This window comes from Pholcus phalangioides, unplaced genomic scaffold, assembly GCF_987345545.1.
Source record: "Pholcus phalangioides strain wild (caught in Gottingen) unplaced genomic scaffold, Ppha-v1.0 ptg000028l_1, whole genome shotgun sequence".
Taxonomy (NCBI): Eukaryota; Metazoa; Arthropoda; class Arachnida; order Araneae; family Pholcidae; genus Pholcus; species Pholcus phalangioides.
Genome location: NW_028301618.1, coordinates 11,831,780 through 11,857,870, shown reverse-complemented (window position 1 = coordinate 11,857,870; position 26,091 = coordinate 11,831,780). Strand labels below are relative to the sequence as shown.

At 40.0% G+C, this 26,091-nt stretch overlaps 1 protein-coding gene across 1 annotated transcript in view; it reads right to left on the bottom strand.

Annotated features, from left to right (window-relative positions):
- The window catches only part of LOC149067971 (uncharacterized), a 53,056-nt gene extending 29,113 nt beyond the window's left edge, over positions 1–23,943 (bottom strand). Inside the window, exons 1-5 of the mRNA XM_089252136.1 lie at positions 23,889–23,943; positions 23,137–23,277; positions 10,942–11,058; positions 9,706–9,822; positions 9,486–9,602 (exon numbers count right to left, since the gene is read on the bottom strand). Coding sequence (XP_089108262.1) covers positions 9,486–9,602; positions 9,706–9,822; positions 10,942–11,058; positions 23,137–23,277; positions 23,889–23,943 — 547 coding nt within the window. The remainder of the gene's footprint in view (positions 1–9,485; positions 9,603–9,705; positions 9,823–10,941; positions 11,059–23,136; positions 23,278–23,888) is intronic.
- Positions 23,944–26,091: the final 2,148 nt, after the last annotated feature.

Sequence of the window (26,091 nt, the reverse complement as noted above, 5' to 3'; positions counted from 1 at the left end):
GGTTTTTGGAGAAGAAATTTATCGCATTTAGGTATGCAAGTAATTTAACTTTAGAAAGTACAGGTAGAACTGCAATGGGTCTGTAATTAGAAAGTTGGTCGATGTCACCCTTTTTAAATAGGTGTAATAATAGATGTCGTGAGAGAGTCCGGAAAGATACCCTCGTTTACGAGATCGTTATAAAGTCTCGTTAAAATATTAATATGAGTTTTAGAGAAAAATTTTAGTAGTTTTGCATTGATTTCGTCTACGCCAGAGCTTTTTCTTTCATTCAGTCTTAGTATGATCCCGGACCCACTATCCCGGATGCAACTAGAGTCACCGATTTGGGAATTCTCATTGACGACCGACTTAAGTTTTCTGAACATTGTTCAGCGGTTGTCAAAAAATCGAATAGAATGCTTGGTCTCATTTTCAAAAAGGTCTCTTCGCGTTCTCCTAAAGTCATTCTTCCGCTTTTTCGAGGCTTAGTTCGTCCTGGACTGGAGTATGCTGTAAGGTTTTGGAGACCATACCTACAGAGGGACATAGACTTGGTTGAAGGGGTGCAGAGAAGAGCTACGCGTGTCCTTATTGGCACACAGGGCTTGAGTTATGAAGAAAGACTTCATTTTTTGAATATGTTTACATTGGATGAACGCAGGTGTCGAGGAGATATGATCGAAGTGTTCAAAATTTTCAATGGGATGGATAGGATGGACCATGAACTTTTACTACACCGCCAATCGACTGCTTTTACAAGGGGACACCAGTATCGATTGGTGAGGGACAATGCAAGGTTATGGTGTCGCAGGGAATTTTTCTCCAATAGGGTTGTTAATAAATGGAATAGCTTACCCCCGGAAGTAGTAAATTGTAACACAATTGACACGTTTAAAAAGAAATACGATAAACATGTTGGGGTAAATCGAGAAGCTATCCATTCTTAGACAACCATAAGTATTCTTTATGGGCATTGTATAATATTTTATCATGTGTATATATTGTTTGTAATTTGTGTTAATTACATTTTTAATTGGGTTGCTGTATTTTTGAAACATATGACAACCATATTTTTATGGGCATCTTTTTATCAGCCACCTCGTTGGGCATTTTGCCTGTTGTGGCGTTGTATTTGTATTTGTATGATGTTATGGACGTCGCACTGTTCAATATCTGTGTAATGAAGTCATTTTTTAATGCCTTTGTCGGGTGATTTATTGAGGTAAAGTATTCGTTGAAAAAATTAGCTACGTGCAAATCGTCCCCCTCAGGAAGTATTGATCTTTTATTATTATTTTTTAAAATAGCATTTACAAATCCCAATTGTTCCCTGCTATTTGCGCATTCATTAAAGCGTTTAGAGTAAAATTCATTCTTTGCTATTTTGATACTTTGATTGTTGTTTTGTATGCGATCTGGTAAAACCTGTCTCCAGGAAATCGAATAAATTTCTTATAAAGTTTTTGCTTACATTTGATCATGTTCAAAATTTCATTGTTAATCCATTCCTTTTTATTTTTCCTTGCTCTTGGTTTTATTGAAATACTGAAATTATTTTTAATAACAATCAGTTTGTTATGAAAGTCTAGGAATCTTGAGTTCGCATCAGTTCCGCGGATCTCAAAGTCATGATTTGCTAAAAAAAGTTCCAATTCGTCATACTTTATATGTTTGTTATTTAATTCTCTATATTCCTGTGGTGTTACGCGATTTTGCATATAATTGGAAAATGATCTGTTAGTCCGTAAATTACTCGGGCTGAATGCACCGTTTCCATTTTAAATTCTGTACTTCTTAAAAACATATGATCAACACACGTATTTGATGCCCTTCTAGTAACGTCGTTTAAAAGAGGCAAAAATCCGTTTTCATGTAAGAGATCTAAATATTCTATACCCAATCTAGAAGGATTTAGAATATCAATATTGACATCACCCACTAATAAGATACTTTTGTTTTTGATTTGAGACAAAATATTTTGCATTTCGTCGTTAAAGATCTTAACAGGGAAGCTATGGGATCCATAAATTGAAAGTTTCTTGAAATCTATAGATTCACAATCTAGTAAAACTATTTCAGCCGAGGGTATTCGATTTTTTGAATTTATATTTACTGTTAGTGTAAGCGATGATACCTCCAGATCGATTGTAATTACGACAACAATGGTGTACATTAAAGTGTTCAATTTGGTACTGGTCTATTTCGTCATCATTAATCCATATTTCGGATAATGTCAATTTTGTCAAACATATCAGATAAATAATGGCGTTTCTTGCCATTTTTCTGAAAGACGCTTCCTTTATCCCCTCACATACAGGATGTATGTGACGTCTACACCTTTTGCACTGTAGATATTCAGTCACATCATTAGATTTGCCTCCGCAGCTAACACACTCGAATTTATTCATTCCTCAATTAAATCTTATTGCACAATACTCTTTATGCAAAAAAAAGCATAAGTCGTGAGTTCATTGGCACCCAGGTTCGTATTCAGTGGCCGTAAAAAAGGTGCTGAAAGGGAAGAGACAATGATGGTCCATGAGTCTGACCAATAGAATTAAAAAAAGGAAAAAAATTTGTCAAATTTTCTGTTGCTGTTACAAAAAGGAAATAATTAACTTAAATCTGGGAATATCAAATTGATGCTTCTTATTAACAAGACAGGGGTCTAGCGCATCTCCTTTTTTTAATATACATACGGGGTGATTATAAAAAAACTATCCTGACATATGGGCGCCTAACTATCATACCATTCACAGAAACTGAATGAAATTTTGGCATAAGGTATTTTGAGGTATGCGCTCAAAAATGATATGGAAAACAAGTGTCACTCTACGGTTACAGTGAGAAAATTTCGAAAATATCAAATGGCAACACCAAGTTTTTTTTGTATTGGAATGCGATCTCCATACTGAAAAACACTAAATAGCGTTGGAATGGCACCTGTAGCACGAAAAATCCCCGGAGCTAGGCAAGGAAAAAGTACTTTGCCGTGCACCAGAGCATTAACGTTCGTTTCATTCGTCACACCGTTTCTTCGGCTGAGATCCCAGCCTGATTAGTCCTCCACAAGGTCATGTGGAAAATTTGTGAAACACAATAAAATGCTTTATTTTATGCTGCTTCTCTGTCCTTATTGGTTGTCCTCAGTTTTAGCCTATCTACCGCCGGTGATTTTCATGCTACAGTTGCCTTTCGAACGCTATTTATGGTTTTTCACAATGGAGATCACATTCCAATACAAAAAACTTGGTGTTGCCATTTTATATTTTCGAAATTTTCTCACTGTAACCGTAACACTGTCGTTTTCCATATCATTCTTGAGCGCATACATCAAAATACCTTATGCCAAAATATTTCATTCAGTTTCTGTGAATGGTATGATAGTTAGAGGCCCATATGTCGGGATAGTTTTTTTATAATCACCCTGTATGTATCACACCAATGTTAAACAACCAATAGTTATGATTAAGTGTTTACCCTTAAATTTTCGTACAGATAACGAACGCTACATTACACTTGCTTGCTGATTTTAGTAGGGCCCCAAAAAAATTACTTTAACACAACTTATCTCATTTGGTCCGTGACGGTTTGCTGAAGGCTCTTCTGCTTGTGCGCCCCGCACTTGCACCCATTTCGAAGGCGATGATGACCCATTCTGTAGGATGAACAAGATAGCATATTGCCGTGGGATGAAGCGCATGTCCTGGAGCAAGAGCACCGATGACCCGATATTATAGGAAATTTGCAGATGATCTAGGGATTACCATGGTAGTGTCGGCGAGATAACAATCGACTCTAATCCATACTGTTTCGGTACCACCCAGTGGACATCTTAGCTTTCCCCCCCGGCAACCAGGCGGGCGAGACCTCGAAGATCATGGAGAGGGGTTGATAGCTTCGGTCACCAACTGCTCTCTACTTTCTTTCGTTCCCAACTGCCTCAAAAAGCCGGTACAGACCCAGTATACTCTCTCGATCCCACGTGATCGGAGACATTCTATTGGTCGAGGGCTCCTGTACGCGAGCTCATCTCTAGGCATTCCCTATATAAGATCACGTGCTTTGTTTCGGAGCGTCAGCTTGATGATAACTGGTACTTTTCCCGCCGATGAAATTTTCATGATCCTGCACGTACAGGGTGCTCTATGGCGTGTGTGTGGTACTATTCAGTACCATATATTTTTTCTGTTTCGATTATTTTTTATTTAGGCAAATATTTTCGACATTTTAACTCTTCAACAAAAATATTACAATTTTAATTCAGCACACATTAAAAATCTTCAAACTTATATGTATCAATTTTAAGGAATCTTCAAAAAACAAATTTTAATATTTTTAACTGCTTAACTTTTCTACACAGTATTTCGTATAGATGGCGGCACTGTCGCTTCACTTTGTCATAGATTTTTCATCGCACGTTACATTAACGAATTTTACATGTACTATTTTTCACATATCAAATCATTAGTTTTATTTTTACGTTAAAATACTCCATGTGCTTAAATCAAGTTTTATCACCTACTTCTGATGAATGTCCTTTCAGATACCTAGAAATCGAAAAATATTTACAAGCCGGTAGCACGCACGTGTTTACATATAATTGGCTGTTGCCACAACTATAATTGTTAGAATGTGTATGGTTGCACGCCGGGATGGCGTCCGCGCCTTTTATTCACTATGGCGTAGATTTGCATACGGTTTTTTCTTCCTCCCTCAGGTTACATTTGCATACATGTTCTCCCGATAAATTTTAACAGGAATGCCGTTTTAATTTGCGGAGCGGCCGTTTTAAAACGCGCTGGCGCGTTTGGATTTCATACTAGACCACATAGTCTGATGACAAATGTTTGTATTGGTGTGTACTTTTAAAGTTTTTCCTATCTTTTCTGAATCCTGTAGATAGTTCCAGCGCTTTCGGTTCGGCATGATTTCTCTGTATAACCTTTGAACGCCTTTAGGGGTAGAATTTTGGAAAACCCCGTCTCAGTGAGTCTGTGTCATGAAATAAAACTACTGACCAAATTTCATAAATATTACTCCAATGGTTTCGGGTCTTGGCGTGATTTCTCTATGTAACCCCTTTAGTGGTCGAATTTCGAAAAACTTTTCTTAGCGGGTCTTCACTTCGTGGAATGAAACTACTGAACAAATTTCACATTCACAACTTGAGTGGTTTCAGCTCCGCAATGAATCAGTGAAGCACAAATGTCATTGTATATATATAGAGTGTTCTGTTAATGGACCGACAAACTCAGAGGGTTGTTGGTAGACAAAAAATTGCAAAGGAACATGGTGTCGAAAACCACGTTGAGAAGTTGAAAATCGCGTAAAACGCATGCAAATTTTGACGTCATGCTGGAACGACAAAATGTACAATAATATATAACTAAAAAAGATACCAAGAGATGGTATTATGGTGGTGCGGACAACGCCTCATCGGATATTGTTGTACATGAGCTGTGCTAAGTGCCCATTGCCATCTGCTCTATCGTAAATCAGATGCATATCAGCGTATTCCTCGTTCGAGTAGTCAGCCATCACGATGCTCCTTGAAACAGACAACTAATTACTACTGCAATAGCTCTAATTTACGTCGTCCGCAGCGCGTGATCCTACCTTAACGCATGCATTTCGCGACGCTGCTTACATCAGATATGGTGAGTGAATCCACGAACACATTCACCGATCAACTGACATCCACCTTTCGCCTCTATACGATTTTCACCCTCTAAACGTGGTTTGGGACGTAATGTTTCTTTTGCAATTTTTGTTCCTTTTGATGCATACTAACAACCCTCTGAGTTGTCGGTCCATTAAACCGAACACAGGTATAGATTGCTATTTAATAAAAAAACGTTGATACGGGTCGATTGAATGCATATTCAAGAAATTGTTGACTAAATACGGGTATTTTTTAAAAGAAAGTTCTGTAAAATGCGGGACGAAATGCACTGCAGCACGTATGGTCAATCTTTTACACAACAATTTGTAAAATCACCTCCCAACAGCGATGTCTTAATCCGCCCATGTGTGGGTGGAGGGGGTTGGTTTGGATGGTTCGTGTCGGACAAAGTCATTACCTTTCCCCACCCTCCCTCGGCCAAATAAGAATATATTTCGCACGCGAACATAACTTTTGTGACGTCAAAGTGCCAGCTTCTAATTGGCTGCACTGTCATAACGCAGAATACATCCAGAGCGCTTCGGCTTTTTCTTCCTCTTCACTCCTGTACTAGACTTGCATCACTGTGTAATTTCAACTGATAGAAAAGCAGTTGTAGTACACATAGGAAAGATTGGCAAAATCATTCTATGTGGTCAATGACGACATAACCAAATAAAACCACGTCATTTGATATTTGTTTATTAAACTATTATTTTATTACTTCTGTAATCGAAAATTTCACTTTTCTTCGTAACATTCCTTTGTAAACGTTTATTATCATACACAATTTGCAGTCCGCTTAATAGCCCTTCCGCCCGCCCCCCCCCACTCAGATTTAGAGCTGAGCCAGATTATCGACAGAAATTTTTAGTAAACAAATCTACAATACATGGGATTTACAGCGGGTTCAATTATGATTTCACATGACATCAAACTTGTTAGAATTCGATCAAACGAGAGAAGTTTACGAAAAATAAGGGGGTCAACAAAATCAATCTTAATCTAGTAATGGATTGGATTTTGAATTTGCTGGCGCAAGGACCAGTTTGGTCAAACTGCGCCAAAAAAATGACTATATAAAAACAAGAAAAATTGTCCCTTTGTCATATCGAAAAATAAGACTGCTCATGATAAAAAGCAATGGGAAACGTAAAACACTGACATGAATTGAAAAAAGCTATAATTTGTTATAAAATCCAATGGCTTTGATGAACTTAAAAATGCGAGATGCATCGCTATGGTCATTTAAAATGTCATGAAGTGAAAGATGACTATGACCAAAAGCGGTCGTAAAATGATGATGTGAACAACTAAAAGCATGGTCAATGGACTTTGACAATCAAGACACTCTGGTTGACTCTCTCGTAATAACAAATATGATTGTGTGAGGCGACTGTGTCCTATGCGCAACCGGGCAAGCAGAGCTTCCTCCTTTCGCTTAGTCCTGCTGCTCGAACACCAATGGCCAAGTTTGGGCTTGATAGCATGTAATTTATTATTAACTTGATTATACCAGTGCTCCTGCCAGCGACGATGCATCACTTCCCGGAGGATTCAGAAGTGGTCACTGGCAAGTACCAAAAGGCTATTGTCAATGTTAGTTGTTCGAGCTGCGTTGTCTGCTTTTTCATTGCCCGGTACCCAGTAAAATTTTACTGTGGTACCGTGATGGATGAGGTGATGCAGTTCATGAAAAATTTGAGGAATACATGGATGAGTGTGAAAAGTGGAGGAACACAGTGCTTGCAATGCGCTGAGAGAGTCGCTATAAATGATGCGTCGGTGGCGTTTCCGTCGTATATGACGTGAGCCTGAAGGATTGCGTACAGCTCTGCCAAATAAATAGAGAATGTGTCTGGAAGTTTGAAAGATGTCTCCTCACAGCAGATGTAGGCACAACCGACATGCCCAGGGCTCTTGGAGCCGTCGGTATATATTGGGAAGTACCTATTGTACCTACCCCGGTGCCTATAGAATATCTGTCGATATATGACATCTGCTGTGGTGGCTCTAGGGTATAATGAAAGAGACATCTGACAGAGACTGCTCCCATGGTGCCAGTTGCCAAGCAGCTGACGACTGATGTCTAATTGTAGGCCCTCATACGAAGACCGAATGACGGTACACATGAAGGGCGAGCAGCAGAAAGTCTATGAAATGAGGGATTAAAAATGACATTATGAAGTGGATGATCTGGAAAAGACTTCATCTTGATATAATATTTCAAGGAAAGTTGCTGGCGTCTTGATGTCAGTGAGGGCTCGTTGCATTCGACATACTGACTCTCCATTGGGGACGTCTGGAAAGCTTCAGAGCAGATCCGCAGGGCGAGATGGTGGACTGGGTCGAGCACGCTCCGAGGTGCCGACCCGTATACAATGGAGCCGTAGCCGAGCTTCGATCTTATTAAAGCTACAAGTGGAGGAGCGACTTACGGTCTGTAGCCCATGATGTAGAAGAGCTCTTAATTGCGCAATATAAGGTTTGAAAGTGAGTTTCTTGTCAAATTTGATGCCGAGGAATTTTGTATTTTCTACTATTGGTATTTGACTATTGTTTAGAAACAATTGTGGGTCATCATGAAAATCTCGACGCCGACAAAAGTGCACAGCGACAGTCTTCACGGCTGAGAAAGAAAAGCCGTTATCATGAGCCCACTTGCTGATCTTGTTGAGAGCGGTTTGTAATTGTCTCTCGGCTGTCGTCATATTCACTGATTGGTAAGATAGTCTTAAAATAAACAGTGTAACACTTAAAATACTACCTTGAGGTACACCTTGTTCTTGAATTTGGGGAGCTGATAATGTGCTTCCCATCCGTACATGGAAAATGCGGCGAGCAAGAAAATTCTTAATGAAAATGGGCAGGTTGCCCCGCAAGCCGCAATTATAGAGGTCGGAAAGAATTCCGTGCCTCCAAGTACGGTCGTAGGCCTTTTCTATGTCGAAAAATATGGCTATCATATGCTCCCTCTTCACAAATGCTTGTCTTATTGATGTCTCAAGGCTGCATGTTGTGGACCTGGTATTGTTCCACTCCCGCCCACCATGGAGCCCGCGCACACGTAACCGGTGAAGGTTAGTAGCAACGTCAGGTTAGGTGGGAGCTATACACCACCAAAGCAGGCAGCAGACGCGTTCAAGATCCAAGATCGTCGTGAAGCATCACCAACAAACCTCAACGACGTCCGACAGGCCCGGCCTCTCTACCTGCCCAGTAGTGTAACCCCTTCAGCCACCGAGGCGACCACAGCCGATTGACCTGGATGGGGCTAATCCAAGCCTCCCGTTTCGGCTGAATCCGAGGCCAAAGCTAGCGCATCAGGCTAACCAGGATCCCCATCTCCAGCCGTACGGGTCTCCACGCACGGCAAACACGCAGGTAGACAGCGTCCCAGACAGAGCATACGCTAGAAGCAATTCCCCGTCTGGCAGGACCCCTCCTCGCGTAAGCGGAGTCAACAATGAGGGGTTGGACACAAGACAAGTAATGCAACATGTGTAAAAATAAACATGTAATCTGGGCTATTGAAAGTGAAGGATATGAGCACAAATAAGCGATGACAATGACGTGTGATAGATTTAGTATTACCCAGGGTGCACCACGAGGAGGCCTATCACATTACACCCCTAATCTAGTAATGTTAAACCAAGAAGTTTAACTTCTATCACGCGTATATTTTTTGTCTTGGTCCATAGAGAATATCGTTGTATCGAGATATTTGTGTTTTATTTATTTTGAAATAACACTCTACATATGATAAATATTTCATAAATAAATGGTATGATTATTTTGTTTTGGAAAAATTGATTTCAATTAGGAAAATTTTTCAGACCTGTCTCGCAGTTTGTTCCTTTGTGTGTGCTCGGACAAGAACAAACAAATGACGAGCCGTTGCCACTGTAACAAGTTCCACCGTTCAGGCAAGGATCGGAATCACAAACACGAATCTCTGAAATCATGAAACGTGAAAAATCGTAAAACATTATAATTTCTTCTTTGTATCTAATCAAATTCATAATTTATACACATTCTTGAAGGAAATTGTTTCCGACCTCTTTTGCAGTTGAAGCCATTGTGCGTGGATGGGCAAACGCAAATGTAGTCGAGTCCTCTACCTCTCCAGCAAATTCCCCCGTTCAAACAAGGATGCGAGTCACACGGATTGATTTCTATAGGAATTTCAGTAAAAATAAAGTAACGGCTAGTTAGTTAATATTCATTCATATATAAATAATTGTAAAGTTTTTAACAAAATTTGGCATGTCTTCACCAAAAACCGAACCCTGGCCCTCTTGCGATCCGGGCAAATGAACTAATCAATATACTAGAAACAACTTTTCTACTTATCAAACGCAGTTGTGTGACACGCTAAAATAGACTTTGTTGGTTCAGCCCCCGATGTGGTGAGAGTAGAGATGAAAAAGTTCTCTCTACTGCTGCCACCTAGGGGAAGCTGCAAAGCTCTATCTCTGTGCGTTTTAAAAGCGAAATAAAAGTCGCCATTGTACATTGGTTAGAACTAGTAAACTTTCCTTTCCGAATTTACATCGATAATAATAGTCAGAAAATCTTTCTTTGTTTATTCTTTGGTGTAATTTGGTTTTATTGTTTTTTATTTTCAAATTAAAACTTCCGGGGCAGCTCAGCCTCTATACAGGGACAAAGGCTGATATTGCTAATAGGTGATGCAGCCTGGAACTGTTCTCGGCTGGTATAGTATGTGGGTTTAAAAAAAGCGATCTCTCTAATAGAAAGTTAGTATAATTTCTTTAATTAACACCAAGCATAATTTCATTCTATTGCCGTGGGTAGGGCTACTTAAAACCCCATGCTGACTTTTTCCGCCATGTCTGAATGAAGTATGACGTCACTATAATCGCTGTAGTCAATCACTGTTCCCCATCCTGCTTTTTTCTTTCGATTAGATGTCACTTTCAGCGAAAAACTGGTTTCGCCATTCTAAGATGGAGGACGGCGAGTTCGCCCACCACTCTGTCTTAACCATGCAAAACAAACTTCAGCCAGTCGTCTCTAGAGTTCGAGTTCTTGACGATACTCACACGACGGAACAGCGCTGTAGCAACTATTAAACATAGTACGTACTTTTAAGAATAACTAATGAGTTTTATGAGCGCAACTCGTTTCATGTGCCAAAGTGAATACATTTGCCTTCTTAACAATCATGTCTTGACCGAGACGAACAAAGAAGTTTGACAAGAAAGAAACACAAAAACCAGTCGATATGATGGCAAGGGAAAGAAAATGATAGTAGAACTATTCAATATCACCTGTTTCGCAGTTTTCTCCGTTGTGCGTTTTTGGGCAAACGCATAGATATTCAGAACCTTCACTTTTCCAACAAACTCCTCCATTTTGACAAGGATTCGAGCCACATGAATTAAATTCTACGGGAATGAAAATTCATTTAAACTAATCTAGATATCTAAGACAATGAAATTTGGGTATTATGGAATTCGTTTATTTTTCATTCAAATACTACCGTCAAGTGGGTGAGGTATGAAATATTTTGTTACTCGATTGCCACCGTCATCACATCTGCCGTAGAAATTTTTTTTCTCGATTTTCCCAGGGATTTCCGTAAGTAAGTATTCAAAACTTTCATAATTTATAAGATGTGTTCTTAACTAATGTGAAACTAAGCATAATTAACATCAGAAGAGTCCATTTTATTATGTGCTCAGCTCTTTCCGTTTAGATAGGACGACATTTTTTCATAGTGACGTGTCGGGCCAGCACCAAGAGATAGAAGTCCTCCGCATGAGTTGCCAAGTTCATCTGTAACGTCATTAAGACTACCTGGCAAGTTTGCCATATTTTGAGCCACAGCTGTCATGAAGGGGGGGGGGGTAATGTGATAGGCCTCCTCGTGGTGCATTCTGGGTAACGCCAAATCTATCACACGTCATTGTCACCGCATATTTGTGTTCATATCATTCACATTTCAATAGCTCAGATTACATGTGAATTTCCATACACCTTACAATACTTGTTTTGCGTCTGTCAATCCTGTACATGTCCTTGTCTTTTGTGTTCAACCCCTCATTGTGGACCCCGCTCAGGCGGGATTCTCCCGGATGGGGCAATGCTTCCATGCCCCATCCGGGACGCTGTCTACCTGCGTGTTTGCCGTGCGTGGAGACCCGTAAGGCTGGAGATGGGGATCCTGGTTAGCCTGATGCGCTAGCTTTGGCCTCGATTAGCCCCGTCTGGGTGAATCGGCTGGTCGCCTCGGTGGCTGAAGGGGTTATATTACTGGGCAGGTAGAGGGGCCTGGCGGTCGTCGTTGAGGTTTGTTGGTGCTGATTCACGACGATCTTGGATTTGGAACGCGCTCGCCTGTTTCGGTGGTGTATAGTTCCTACCTAACCTGGCGTTGCCACTAACCTTCATCAGTTACGTGTGCGCGTCCCCTTGTAGGGCGGCATGGTTGGTAGGGGCCGAACACATCTCCAAAATAGGGAAAACACAAAATGCACCAAAACGTGAATAGCTATGAGTGAAACAATTGTCACTGAACCTGCTCCTATCACCTCATTTTTCTTCCTGCATTCTTCTGACACCGATAAACAGCTGGCTAAGGTATCACCATTCTTAATAGACAAAGCTCTCTATGGCATAGTAGGCACATTAAAATCAGTGGGGGCCCTTAGTTCAGGAGACCTTCTGATTGAAACTAGCACTCCCAAACAATCCGAACTTGTTCAAAAGTTCACATCTCTTGCAAACATTCCCATAACAGTCAAAATACCACGTTGAATTATTCACGTGGTGTCATTTCAGACATCAACTTGATTAACATGGATGAAGAACTACTAACAGAAGAGCTGGCGTCTCAAGGCGTAACATCTACCAAACATATCATGAGCCGCAAAGATGGCAACCCAGCTCCATCACGCAACATAATCCTTACATTCTCATCACCAACATTGCCGAAAGATATTAAGATCGGTTATTACAGCCTCAAAATCCGGCCATACATACCTAACCCCGTAAGATGTTTCAACTGTCAGAAATTCGGTCACTCACGAAAGGCTGCCGAAGTCAACCCACCTGCGCAAAATGCGGTGAGAAGGGCCACATTTCGGACTACTGCACCTCAACATCATTCAAGTGCGTCAATTGCGGTGGCAATCACCCCGCAATTGACAGAGAGTGTCCGAAATGGAATGAAGAAAGAGATCCAGAAGATCAAGGTCCTTAATAACATCTCGTATATTGAAGCACGTCGTCGCACAACATCTAACCAAGCCCCAACAGTTGGTAAATCATACGCCATCACCGACTACTAACAATATCACCAAAGTTTCTATTACAACTCAAACCGAACCAATAGCTAACACATCTACTCAAACTTCATCCAATCAACCATGAAATAGTTGTGGCTGCTGTTGCTCCGCTGGATTCCGGACGGAGTCCACTACCTCCGAAGAAGCAGCTGGAAAAGCAACAGCGAACACATTTAAAATATCTACTGGTACAAAACCCAAAATTGGTTCTGGGAATAAATCAAAAAAGAAACCATTCAAGATGGAGGGTATTCCAAAAAAGCCATACAGAGAGCTCTGAAACATCCCACAACTAAAAATAATGTCACTTATCGATGATACATCGATTGGTGACATGGATCTCGATAATCCTACAGAATCCGGTACTACTCGCCGCAAGATTGACCGGAATAAATTCAAGGATCTTGAACCGTCTACTTCTATTTGAAATTTATGGCCAACATAATTCAATGGAACATTCGTGGTCTTAGATCCAATTATGAAGATCTCAAGGATTTGATCAATCGTTATCATCCTGTTTGCGTTGCACTCCAGGAAACTTTCACGAAGCCCTCGGAGACATGGAACATCAGGCGACATTCCCTCTTTCGTATTGACTACGATGGCGGGAGTAAAGCTTGCCGCGGTGTTGCTCTGCTGGTTCTACATCACGTGTCGTCGCGCGTTCCTCAAGCCATCGCGGTGGAAATTTCTACAGGCCTAAGAATTACCATCTGTTCTATTTATTTGCCACCAAATGACACCATCTTACAGAGAGATCTAGAAGAACTGATTGATCAATTACCATTTTTTCTTCTTGGAGACTTCAATGCACATAACATGATATGGGGTTCTAACAGCAACACCCCTCGTGGGGAAATGGTTGAACGACTGTTAGATGACATGAACCTCGCCACCATGAATGATGGCAGTTTCACTCATTTCCATGCCCCAAACAATAGTTTCACTGCAATAGATCTATCGTTATTGGATTGGATTTTAAATTTATTGGCGCAAGAACCAATTTGGTCAAACTGCGCCGAAACAAATATAAAAATAAGAAAAATGTCCTTTTGTCATGTCAAAAACTGTGCATGATAAAAACATGAAACCAATGGCTTTGATGAATTTAAAAATGCGAGATGCATCGCAATGGTCAGATGAAATGTACCGAAGTGAAAGATGATTCTGTCCAAAACCGGTCGTAAAATGATGACGATTGTGCGAAAAAGTGAAAGCATGAGCAATGGTAAATGGACTTTGACAATGAGGGCACTGCGGTTGACTCTCTCGTAGTAAAAGATGTTTGTGTGATGCGACTGTGTCCTATGCGTAACCGGGCAAGCAGAACTTCCTCCTTTCGGTTAGTTCTGCAGCTCGAACGCCAGTGGCCAAGTGTGGGCTTGATGGCATGATCCTGCCAGTGGCGATGCATCACTTCCCGGAGGAATGAGAAGTGATCACTGGCAGGAACCAGAAGGCTATTGTCAATGTTAGTTGTTGTTCGAGCTGCGTTGTGTGCTTTCTCGTTGTCCGGTATTCCTACATGACCTGGTACCCAGTAAAATTTTATTGTGGTACCATGATGGGTGAGGTAATGTAGTTCATGAAAAATGGCATGAGTGTGAAACGTACAGGAACTCGGTGCTTGTAATGCGCTGAGAGAGTCGCTATAAATGATGCATCGTTGGTGGCGTTTTCGTCGTATGTGACGTAGAGCCTGAAGGATTGCGTACAGTTCTGGATCTATCGTTATGTTCACCCACACTCTTGCCCAACTGGTCCTGGTCGGTTGATCCAGACCTTCACGGGAGCAATCATTTTCCTCTAGTGGTTAAGTGCTTTGATCGAAGCCATAGCATACCTGAGGGACCTCCTCGGTGGAAGCTTGTGGCAGCCCGATGGGCCGAGTTCACGGTCAAGGCAGAAATCACGGAGGATATGGTTTCGCAACCCGACGTTGACCATTGTGACCAGTTGTATGATCTCAGCAGCCAATGAAACAATACCCAAAGTCTCCTCGAAACTTCCTAAATTTACATTCGTGGTTCCACCAAGGTTTAGGAATGTCACTATTAAAGCTCAAAAGCATGGAGTAGGTTCCGGCGGTATCCTACCCATGAGAAAAAGTTGGCATTTTCAAAAGCAAAGGCGATAGCGAGAAAGACCAAGCGCCAGGCTCAACGAGAGTCCTGGCAAAAGTTCACGACGGGAATCAATTCATCAACTTCATCCAAAATCATTTGGGACCGGATCCGAAAAATCAATGGTCATTATCAGTCTCATCCCATCACTATTTTAAATATCAATGGCACTATCATCAGCGATGTGAGGGATGTTGCGGACACAATCGCCGCCCATTTCGCCGCTGTTTCCAGTGATGCGAATTATCCCCCATCGTTTCATCGCATTACATCATCAGCTGAACGCACATCGTATACCTTCCGGCCTTCTACAGTTCATTGTTCACCCTTCATGAACTGACAACGGCCTTGCAGCGAAGTCCTAACTCAGCTGTAGGGCCCGATGCCATTCATTATTCCATGATTCGACATCTCTCACCAGAATCACTGTTTCATTTACTCATTTTATTTAATCGGATCAGGGTCAATCATACATTCCCTGACATCTGGCGAGCAGCCATTGTTCTTGCATTCCCGAAGCCTGGCAAAAATACTCAACAACCGAACACTTACGGACCTATTGCTTTGACCAGTTGTTTATGTAAGCTCATGGAACGCATGGTCAACTATCGCCTTATGCCCTACCTTGAGGTTAACAATATTTTATCTAAACATCAAAGCGGCTTTAGACGGTTCAGGTCTACTACATGCAATCTGTTACGCCTTGAGACATCAATTAGACAAGCATTTGTAAAGAGGGAGCACATGATAGCCATATTTTTTGACATAGAAAAGGCCTACGACCGTACTTGGAGGCAGGGAATTCTTTCCGACCTCATCATATATCGTCTCAATCGATATTGATATCGTATCAATCCGTGAGTATGAGGTCAACCGAGAGACGATTACAAATCGCTCTCAACAAGATCAGCAAGTATGCTCATAGTAACGGCTTTTCTTTCTCAGCCGACAAAAGTCTTGTCGGCTGTCACTGTGCACTTTTGTAGGCGTAGGGACCTTCATGATGACCCACAGCTGGCTCTTAACAATAATCTAATACATATTGTAGAAAACACAAAATTCCTCGGCATCACATTCGACAAGAAACTCTCTTTTAAACCTCATATTGCACAATTAAGAGCTCGTTGCATGAAGACGATGAACCTCTTGAAGGTCATCTCTTCTACATCGTGGGGAGCAGACCGTAAGTCTCTAGTCCACATATATAAAGCTCTAATAAGATCGAAGCTTGACTACAGTTCTATTGTATATGGGTCAGCACCTCGGAGCTATCTGAGTGCGCTCGACCCCGTTCATCATCTCGCTCTCCGCATTTGCTCTGGAGCCTTCTGGACATCTCCTATGGAGAGTCTGTATGTTGAATGCAACGAGCCATCTCTTACAACAAGACGCCAACAGCTTTCTTTGAAACATTATGTCAAAATGAAGTCGTTGCCAGGTCATCCACTTCATAATGTCACTTTCAATCCGTCATTCCATAGACTTTTTGCTGCTCGCCCTTCATGTGTTCCATCCTATGGTCTCCGTATGAGGGAACTCATAGAACTACAAATAAACATTAGTCGCGTGGCCCCAATTGCTGGGCAACTGGCACCATGGGAGCAGTCTCTGCCAGATGTCTCTCTTTCATTATAATCATACTCTAGAGCCACCACAGCAGATGTCATACATCGACAGATATTTTTCAGGTACCGGGGTAGGTACAATAGGTACTTCCCCATATATACCGACGGCTCAAAGAGCCCTGGCCATGTCGGTTGTGCCTACATCTGCTGTGAGGAGACATCTTTCAAACTTCACGACACATTCTCTATTTATTCGGCAGAACTGTAAGCAATCCTTCAGGCTCTACGTCATGTACGACGCAAACGCCACCGACGATGCATCATCTGTAGCGACTCTCTCAGCGCATTACAAGCACTGTGTTCCTTCACTTTTCATACCCATTCATTTATTCATGCAATTTTTCATGAATTGAATCACCTCATTCATCACGGTACCACAGTAAAATTTTACTGGGTACTTTAAATCTAACCACCTTACTGTTAATTTAAACAAAACAAAAATTGTTGTATTTAGAAAGTCTGGCCGTCTCGCAAAAAATACTAACTTTTTTTGGGGTAACGTTAAACTCGAAATAGCCAGTAGCTATGTCTACCTTGGCCTCCCTTTTTCATCTTCAGGAAAATTTTCATTAACAGCTAATTTCATGGTTAAAAAGGCTTTCGCGGCCATGAACCAACTACTTGACTTACTGCGTAGCTCCAGAAACCCCTCGCTGTGTGTGGCATTCAAATTATTCGATAGCCTTGTACGATCTACTCTATGTTATGCTGCACCAGTTTGGGGTTTCTTCTATGCTGATATGCTGGAAAGAGTCCATACGGGTTTTCTGAAAAAGTTACTAAATCTGAGCAAATATTGTCCTGGTTATCTTGTTAGACTTGAGCTTGGTCGCCGCCCCATTGCCACTCAAATGTTTAACCAACTTATCTCGTACTGGCTTAGGCTTCAAAAAATGGACGAAAATCGTCTACCAAAAATTTGCTTTCTTGAACTCTGCCGGCACACAGATTCGGAAAACTGGGCAAATTCAGTCAAGACCCTTCTGAATAACTGCGGTCGACCTGATATCTGGTGTACACCCACTCCTTACCTCACTCCTGTAGTTCTAACATCCCTTACTTATAATTTTACTGATATCTCTCTCCAAGAAGACAGATCTCGATTGTCTGCTTCAACATTATTTCATTTTGCCGATAATTTTGAATTTTCGCTATCCCTACAGTCTTACCTTCTCTTCAATCTCCCCTTGGCGGTCCGTAAGAATATGGCCAGGCTTCGCCTTTACCCTTTTATACTTTATACTAACAAAGGTATATTGCACAAATTTAACCCTGATGAACCTTGTCATTATTGCAATCAACTAAATAGCTACAATGATCTTTTTCACCTTCTTAAGGAATGCACATTCTTTGCCCTTCAAAGACATACTCATATCTCTAAATACCTTCGCCATACCTACTCCCGATCAAACTTTTATCTAATGTTTAGCAACCCCTCTCCTTCTATGTGACTACATTTTTTTCGATTTATCGAGGATATATCAAAAATTTTATTTTTCTTGGGGCAGTAGTTTCGACGCCCTTTCTGTTGTTGTTTGCTCCATATCTCTGCCCATGCGCTCAGGTAACATTCTATTTATTTATTCTATTTATTTTATTTTTTTATTTATTTTTTTTTTTAAATCTATCTGGATTCGAAACTATATTATGCATTTATATTTTTTGTGTTCAAACCTTATGCATTTGTTCCTGTCTTGTGTATATCCAATAATTTAATCACTAATATTTGTACTTGCCATCCACTGGTGTACTGATAGGCACGATTAAGCAAATCATTAAAGGTTCAGTTCAGTTCTATTTATTCGGCAGAACTGTACGCAATCCTTCAGGCTCTACGTCACATACGACGCAAACGCCACCGACGATGCATGATTTATAGTGACTCTCTCAGCGCATTACAAGCACTGTGTTCCTTCACTTTTCACACTCATCCATTCATTCATGCCATTTTTCATGAACTGCATCACTTCATTCATCACGGTACCAAGTCATGTAGGAATACCGGGCAACGAAAAAGCAGACAACGCAGCTCGAACAACAATTAACATTGACAATAGCCTTCTGGTTCCTGCCAGTGACCACTTCTCATTCCTCCGGGAAGTGATGCATCGCCACTGGCAGGATCATGCCATCAAGCCCACACTTGGCCACTGGCGTTCGAGCTGCAGAACTAACCGAAAGGAGGAAGTTCTGCTTGCCCGGTTACGCATAGGACACAGTCGCATCACACAATCATATCTTTTACTACGAGAGAGTCAACCGCAGTGCCCTTATTGTGAAAGGCCATTGCCCATGCTTTTACTTGTTCGCACCATCGTCATCATTTTACGACCGCTTTTGGTCAGAGTCATCTTTCACTTCATGACATTTTAAATGACCATTGCGATGCATCTCGAATTTTTAAATTCATCAAAGCCATTTGTGTATACGACAAATTGTAATATTTAGAATTTATGTCATTGTTTCATGTTGCTTTTTTATCATGACAAAAGGACATTTTTTCTTATTTTTATATTTGTTTTGGCGCAGTTTGACCAAATTGGTCCTTGCTCCAATAAATTTAAAATCCAATCTAATGAGGGGGTGGGAGTGAGATAGATGATTCGATTTTCTCGGTGATCGTAGGAGAAAACAATTTAAAATAAAACATTAAATCAATAATTAACATGAGAAGAGTTCGAGTCGTTTTTACTGTTTCACATTAAAATCCAGGATAAAATTATTCTTACATTCGGAATAGAAAGGGGGCCCCCGAATCACTTTAAATTAATGGAGATGGGAACTTAGCCCACCAGAGAGGAAATTACAATTAATTCTGGACAAGAACATGGTTACTACAAGTCTGTACTCACGGTGTTACTGTCCATCTGTTACCTCATCTGGGCGACACAGACGATTACCAAGTCCTTAAGAGTCCTTCACAACCTTATTACGGGGACGTCCTGCAGGATGCAGATTAGGTCAGTTGAAGGGAGGCATGTAGATGACAAGGAGGACCGCAGTAAGCCTTGTGTGGATGGCGTGGTTGGTCCATGTTGGTGGGGATGATTGATGTCTCCTCGTATAATCCGACAACATCCAGTCGTCGGTATTACGATTTCATTTTGTTAGCTGTATTACATTATTGCGCAGGAGTAAGGTATATCACGGAGGAGTTACACTCCCATAATTTTAGATATTAGTGCATCGCGCTCTCTGCCATACATTCAGAGCGAGTCTCACCTTACTACCACTCTACACCAAGGCAAGCAGCAGAAGACCGAAAACTCGTCTTTTTTCTCTTTCCTGCTCATCCTTCTTCGCGGGGAAATTGTGTGACTTCACAACACAGCATCCTATTTCGTTTCTTCTTATTTTGGCGTAGAATCATCCTGGTTGGCTCACAAATACCGTACGGTGATTGAATGTGGGGCATAGTAATCGCCAGTTCTGAGCCCGAGCATTTCTTTCACAACGATGATACTACTGAACCACACATACACCTCGTCCATATTCCTCTGAGGAATTTATAACGAATTGGTACATGTTGGAACGTGTGTGTATGTGTAGCGAACCTGACATGAAGTTTTTTCTGTGTAGTGCTTCCATCTGCCATCAATTTTTCTAACTATGAGTGAAGAGTAATGATTGAATAATTGTATTGTTGTAAGACTGTTGCTCTTTTTAACGGGGAGATCGGCTCGCATTCGCGCCTCGAAGTTGGAAATCGCCGACCACCTAACGATGACACTGGCACGAGCAGGGAATTTTTCCCCTCAGTATTACTTGCTGACGTCACGAGCAGCGTGTGGAGGCGTTCTATCTCTAGAGCCATGTTCACATGTGCAAATATTGCGCTAGCACCCGCTTTACGACTTTTTTCCTTCGTAAAGAAAGAAATGGAAAGCAGTCGTTGGTGAAAGTTCTTGAAGTGGGATTTAAACCCGTTTTTTCTATTTCCCATGTGAATGCGGCTTAGGAGGCGCTGGTCAGGCAGAGTTGTACAAATATTCAAACTGACCGGGCAAATAACATAATAAATCCCCGGATCAATATTATCACTGGATTTACTTGAAAATTTTTTTCAAATAAATTTATTTTTTTGCTTAAAAAGTTTTTGAAAGTGGTATCATTTTTCTTCAAATCAAAAAACTCAAAAGGAATGTTGTCAAATACCAAAATTCGGAAATTAGTCTAACTGCGCAAAAAATTAGTCAAATAATTTTCTACGCAGTTTGCGTAAAATTCACCTCGCTTATAGATCGTAAATCATGACCGATTTACGGTACGGTTCCAGATGATGCAACTGAGAAACTGGGACCAACAACAAGTAATGATAAAAACCATGGCTAGGCATTATGTTGTCGAATCGTAAGGCGATGGATAAAATTATTACATATTGGCACTAAAAGGGGAAGGAGCCTGTGCCTAGTACGGTTTAGTTCGGTGCTCTTCTACCTCTTTCTGTGTACAGACCGCTTAACTTAAGTGAAAATTTTCACGAATCAGCATAAATAAGAGAAATAATTTACTAACTGGTGAAAAAAAAATTGAAAATTTTCTAACCCTCTGATTTATTTTATTTCATATTTTTATACTTTGCTATTATAAATACAGCAAAACGCTTTAAGCTTGGACCCGTCCTGTCACCCATCGAATGAAATCAGAACTACACTGGTCTAAGAAATTAAGAGAATTTGTGCAGGCTGGGTCGAACTAAGAACTATTGTACCGATTTGTGTGCGACCATTAAACCTCCTCCGCCATAATGGTCGATTTCGCGGACATTGGAGGGTAGGTAGAGGGTCCCTGGTTCTCTCCATATGAACGTACGGCGAGAATCGGTGCTTAGGCTGAAAGAAAACTCATCAGTGAAGAGAACGGTCGCCCATTGATCCATACTCCAATCTCTATGCTCTCTCCACCATGATAAACGAATTCTCCTGTCCGTAGAAGTGAGTGGGACGCAAACAGCAGGTCTTCTTGCAAACAACCCTCTCTAATGAAGTCTTTTGGAAACAGTCAGCCTTGATACACGGGTTCCTGTGGCTGCATACACGTCACGAGAGAGCTGAGAAGCTGTAGCACTCCTGTTACGCCTCGCTATAATCGACAAATGGCGATCTTCTCTGGCCGTCGTGGCTCTTGGACGACCTTGCCCAGGCTTTCTCTCGATGGATCCGATATCCTGGAACTGTTTCCATAAGTTACACACGACGCTGGGCGTTAAATTGAACTCTCTACAAATCTGGACTTGAGATTGGCCTGCTTCTAGCGTCCCCACAATTCGCCACCTCATTCCATCATCTAAACGTTGGTGGTTACTCATTTTTACTGTTACAATTTGAAATTAACCGATTGCTGCAAAATAACACCAAGAAATTCGCCGAGGTGTGCTAGCGAACGAAATGCGTCTTAACTTACGCGCGCTTATAAAGCCTGTTTCTCTACTGGGTCCGCCTACACATTTGACGTATAAGATTTGCATTTTTGTCTAGAAGCAGTGGTTTTTCATGAAATTCGATAAAATATGCAAATTCTCTTAATTTATTTCACCAGTGTATCTGTTTAAATTCACAAAATAAAATGGTTGTTGTATAACCGAAAATGAACATGTGGTATGAAACTACAATTTTTTATTTTCATGCTGCATGCCGGTGTGAATTTTCAGCGTCAAAATACCAGTAACTTTTTTTTTGTGGTTGATAATTACAGGATAAATTCTGCGATTAACATATATATATCAACCAGCATTTTGGCTCATATTACTTCACTATGCAGCAAAACTAACAAATATTACACGTATGTCCAACTTGCTGTTGTGAGGCAGGAAAAGAAGATTCGTCCGTGAACTGTTTTATAAATTGTTGATAGTTTCAAACTGAGGAAATTAATATTTTCGATTGTCATAGGCTCCTTAAATCTTTTTTTTGATCAATTTCTCTTTACATTCTTGTATGTTACCGCTAAAGCTCGAAAGCCGTTAATGTGCGCATTACCTAGCTAATCTGCATATTAACTGATTTGGTACCTAGATAATCAATAGAACAACTGATTTCTGCACTTTAGCGGTGACATACATTTTTGAAAATACCGTCAAACCTCGTATGCCCCCCCCCCCCCCGATGTCGCGCCAACCCTCCTTAGCATCAGAAATTTTCAGTGAACAAATCTATTTCTAGGGATTACACGCATTAAACTGTGATTCGATATGACACCGAAATTCGGTGATATAAATGATGGCGTTAAATCGGGGTTCGACTGTAAATATTCAATCGCAAATAACATGTTTGTATTCGACTGTTTTTTGTTCCATTCCATTACTGAATGGCATTCATATATGTAATAGGTATTCCATAATACCCTGAACTTCGTCTACAGATATTTATTGTATGATACAAATCTGTTTCTTTCATAAAGAAATATGAATTGTGATGAACATGAGTTACCTTCTTCGCAATTGACTCCTGAATGATTTGAATGACATGTGCATATGTAGTTAGTATGGTAAGTATCATTACTGGTTTTTTTCCAACATGTGCCTCCATTCTTGCAGGGATTATCATAACACGTAATGTTTCTCGCGTACCCTATATATTAAAGAATGATACTATTACGCTAATTAAGAAACAAATGAAAATTAGTTCCACTCAAAAATCACATTTCTCGCCCAATTGATAATGGGCAGATATATAAAGGAAAGAAAATTACAATCTATAACCTAAAAGTCATATTATTCAATGGCTAAAGAATAAACTCTCATTCAGAAACAGCTTAGTTCATCTAAAATGCATTTGAATAATTTCCATCGGACAAGATTTGTTGTTTTTTTGTGACACAAAGTATACATTTTATGAAATTTGTATTTATTCAAATCACGACGATAAATATTTCATTCGTGGCTCATGATGGCTTTCATGTATGTTTTGCTTTTGGAATCTCTCTTTGAAACTATATCAATAGTTAATGCCGTTTTTTTAATCGTAAAAATTTGATGAAAATGCTCGCAATACGTAGTCAAAGCTAACAGACAAAAGAACTCGAATGTCCTCTTACACACTATATGACTTAAGATTTCTCTTTATTAACCCTCGACTACTCGCGCGGTGTACTAGATATACCAGTGAACTATATAGACAGTATTTATTCAGTAATATGGTATGAAATTACTTACAAACCCACCCAGTTCTGCTCTAAATACTTTCGTCCGTTGTAGGATGAGCACATTTCACATCAGTTTTTGAATGCTCAAACATGTATGTAAATTCGTATGGCGTGCGAAATACACCAGTACGAGTGATTGAGCAATACAGGGTGAATTTCAACTAATCAGCCAAACGAAAGTGGGTAATAGACAAGCCCAAGTGAAGCATAAAATACTATACTGTCCTATCTCAAGCGTTTTCCAGTTATGGTGTACAGAAAAGAAATGCGAATCACATTCGCTATGTAAAACACAATGACGGTCCCAAAAAGCATGATGGTAAAATTCTGATAATTTATTTGAATTCAGGATAAGTAACTGCACTAGAATCACTATTCAGCTTTCTTGTGAATACAATTATTTGGGTACCACAGTAGAGATTGATCTTAAATTTTAATTTAAAAAAAGATTAGAGAACATGCAGTGGTTATTTACAAAATGAAAAACTTGATCGATGAATATTTTTCAAAAGATTTATTTTACGCATGGATATATTCAATTATAAATTATTATGCAATCAGTGCCTGGAGAGGAGAATATTCCGTTATTATATATGATAATTACGGAATATTCTCAACAGAATAGGGTTTCAAATAGTAATAGATACTTATAAAATATGCCATACTTTATCCTAAGAGAAAACTTCTTGTACGGTTCAAATATTTTCATTACATTTTACGAAAAATCAAAATGGAACTACAATTAAAACCAAAAGGTTTTCCTACATTGCCTCCAAGAGATATTAAACATTTTTCATAATATTTGACTTTATTTCGTAATCTATGCTTCTAACAATTTTGTTTAATATATTGTGAGAGTTATAAAAACAATGTTCAATAGAGTACAATAATAAAAAAAACAAATGATGCAAGATATATTGAGCTTCACAATAAGTAATTTAATTCTAAAATATACAAACGAAAATGCATTGAAACATATCTAATAAATATAATGCTGCTGCTAAAAAATATTCAATAAACTAATTCCTTTAGGGCTGCCGGAAGGGCTTTTCAGTCCCTTCAACAAAGTGTATGTACTTATGTGTGAGATCTATGCGTAGATAAACTAAGTTTATTTCTTTCACAAACGCAAGCATATAATACATGTGTACATATTTGCTATTCAGACAATAACATGGGAGAAAAAGTTTCGAGAATATTTTTGTAAGAAAAAAAACTTTTTGAAATTCAGTTTCTGGTCCTAAAAAAGAAGTCTATGTCAGAGATCTATTGGGCCGTCGTTGGGAACGGACGTGCTATTATCGCGCTCCGCTCACCGACACGCCAGTGCGCCATTTTGTGTCTTTCTTTGTGTTTTTCTTCGTTCTCGTGAGTTTTACTTAGCGTGTTGTTTATTGTTGGGTCATATTCTGCGGTGATTTTCTTTTTTTTTAGCGCACGTTGGATTGTGAGATAAGTGGTTTTTTTTTATATTGCTCTCTTTTTTTTTTTAAATTTTCGTTGTGTATTTTCGATCGACTTATATTTATTTTTCTCGTTCGCATTTCATTTTCGTTGTTTTTTCGCCAGGTTCGCTCGCTTCTTTGATATAAGTTCGTAGGTTTTTGGACGTTAGTGTTAGCAAACAGTGTATACTTTTTCCCGGGTACTCTCAATAACGTTGTTTTCCTTCCATTTGGGCCTATTGTTGTAGTGTTAGTGTTTTGAGATAGTTAGCTAATTCTAATAAGTATAAATTGTACTTCGTAGCTTAATACTTTTTTTTAGAGGGTGTTGTATTCTTTATATACATATTTATTTTATTCTTCGTGATTTAGTGCTGAGCATTCTACTTTACGTAATTTTTTCGTATAGTCTCTTACGTATATTTTGCATAGTAATGTATTTTACATTATTTTAATTTCCAGTTAACGTTTCTCATTTTCGTATTGTTAAGTATTATTATTATTATCTAGCTTTAGCAATAGTGTTAGTATGCCTCGACTAGTGTTGTGTAGAGCTTGCGACGGGAGGTTTCCCTGGTCTAGGGGTATAGTAGCTGATAGTTTCAATTGTAAAGGGTGCTTGGATAGAAAAAGGCTGGAACTCGAGGTCGAAGCTTTACGGGAAAAAGTTAGGGTGCTAGAGGGCCCGGTTATAACGGACCCTCTGGTCGTCGAGCCACCTGTTGATGAAGAAGCAATCTCCACGAACAACGACATTTTAGAGGGCGAATGGGTGGTCGTGGATGAGGTAGAGGG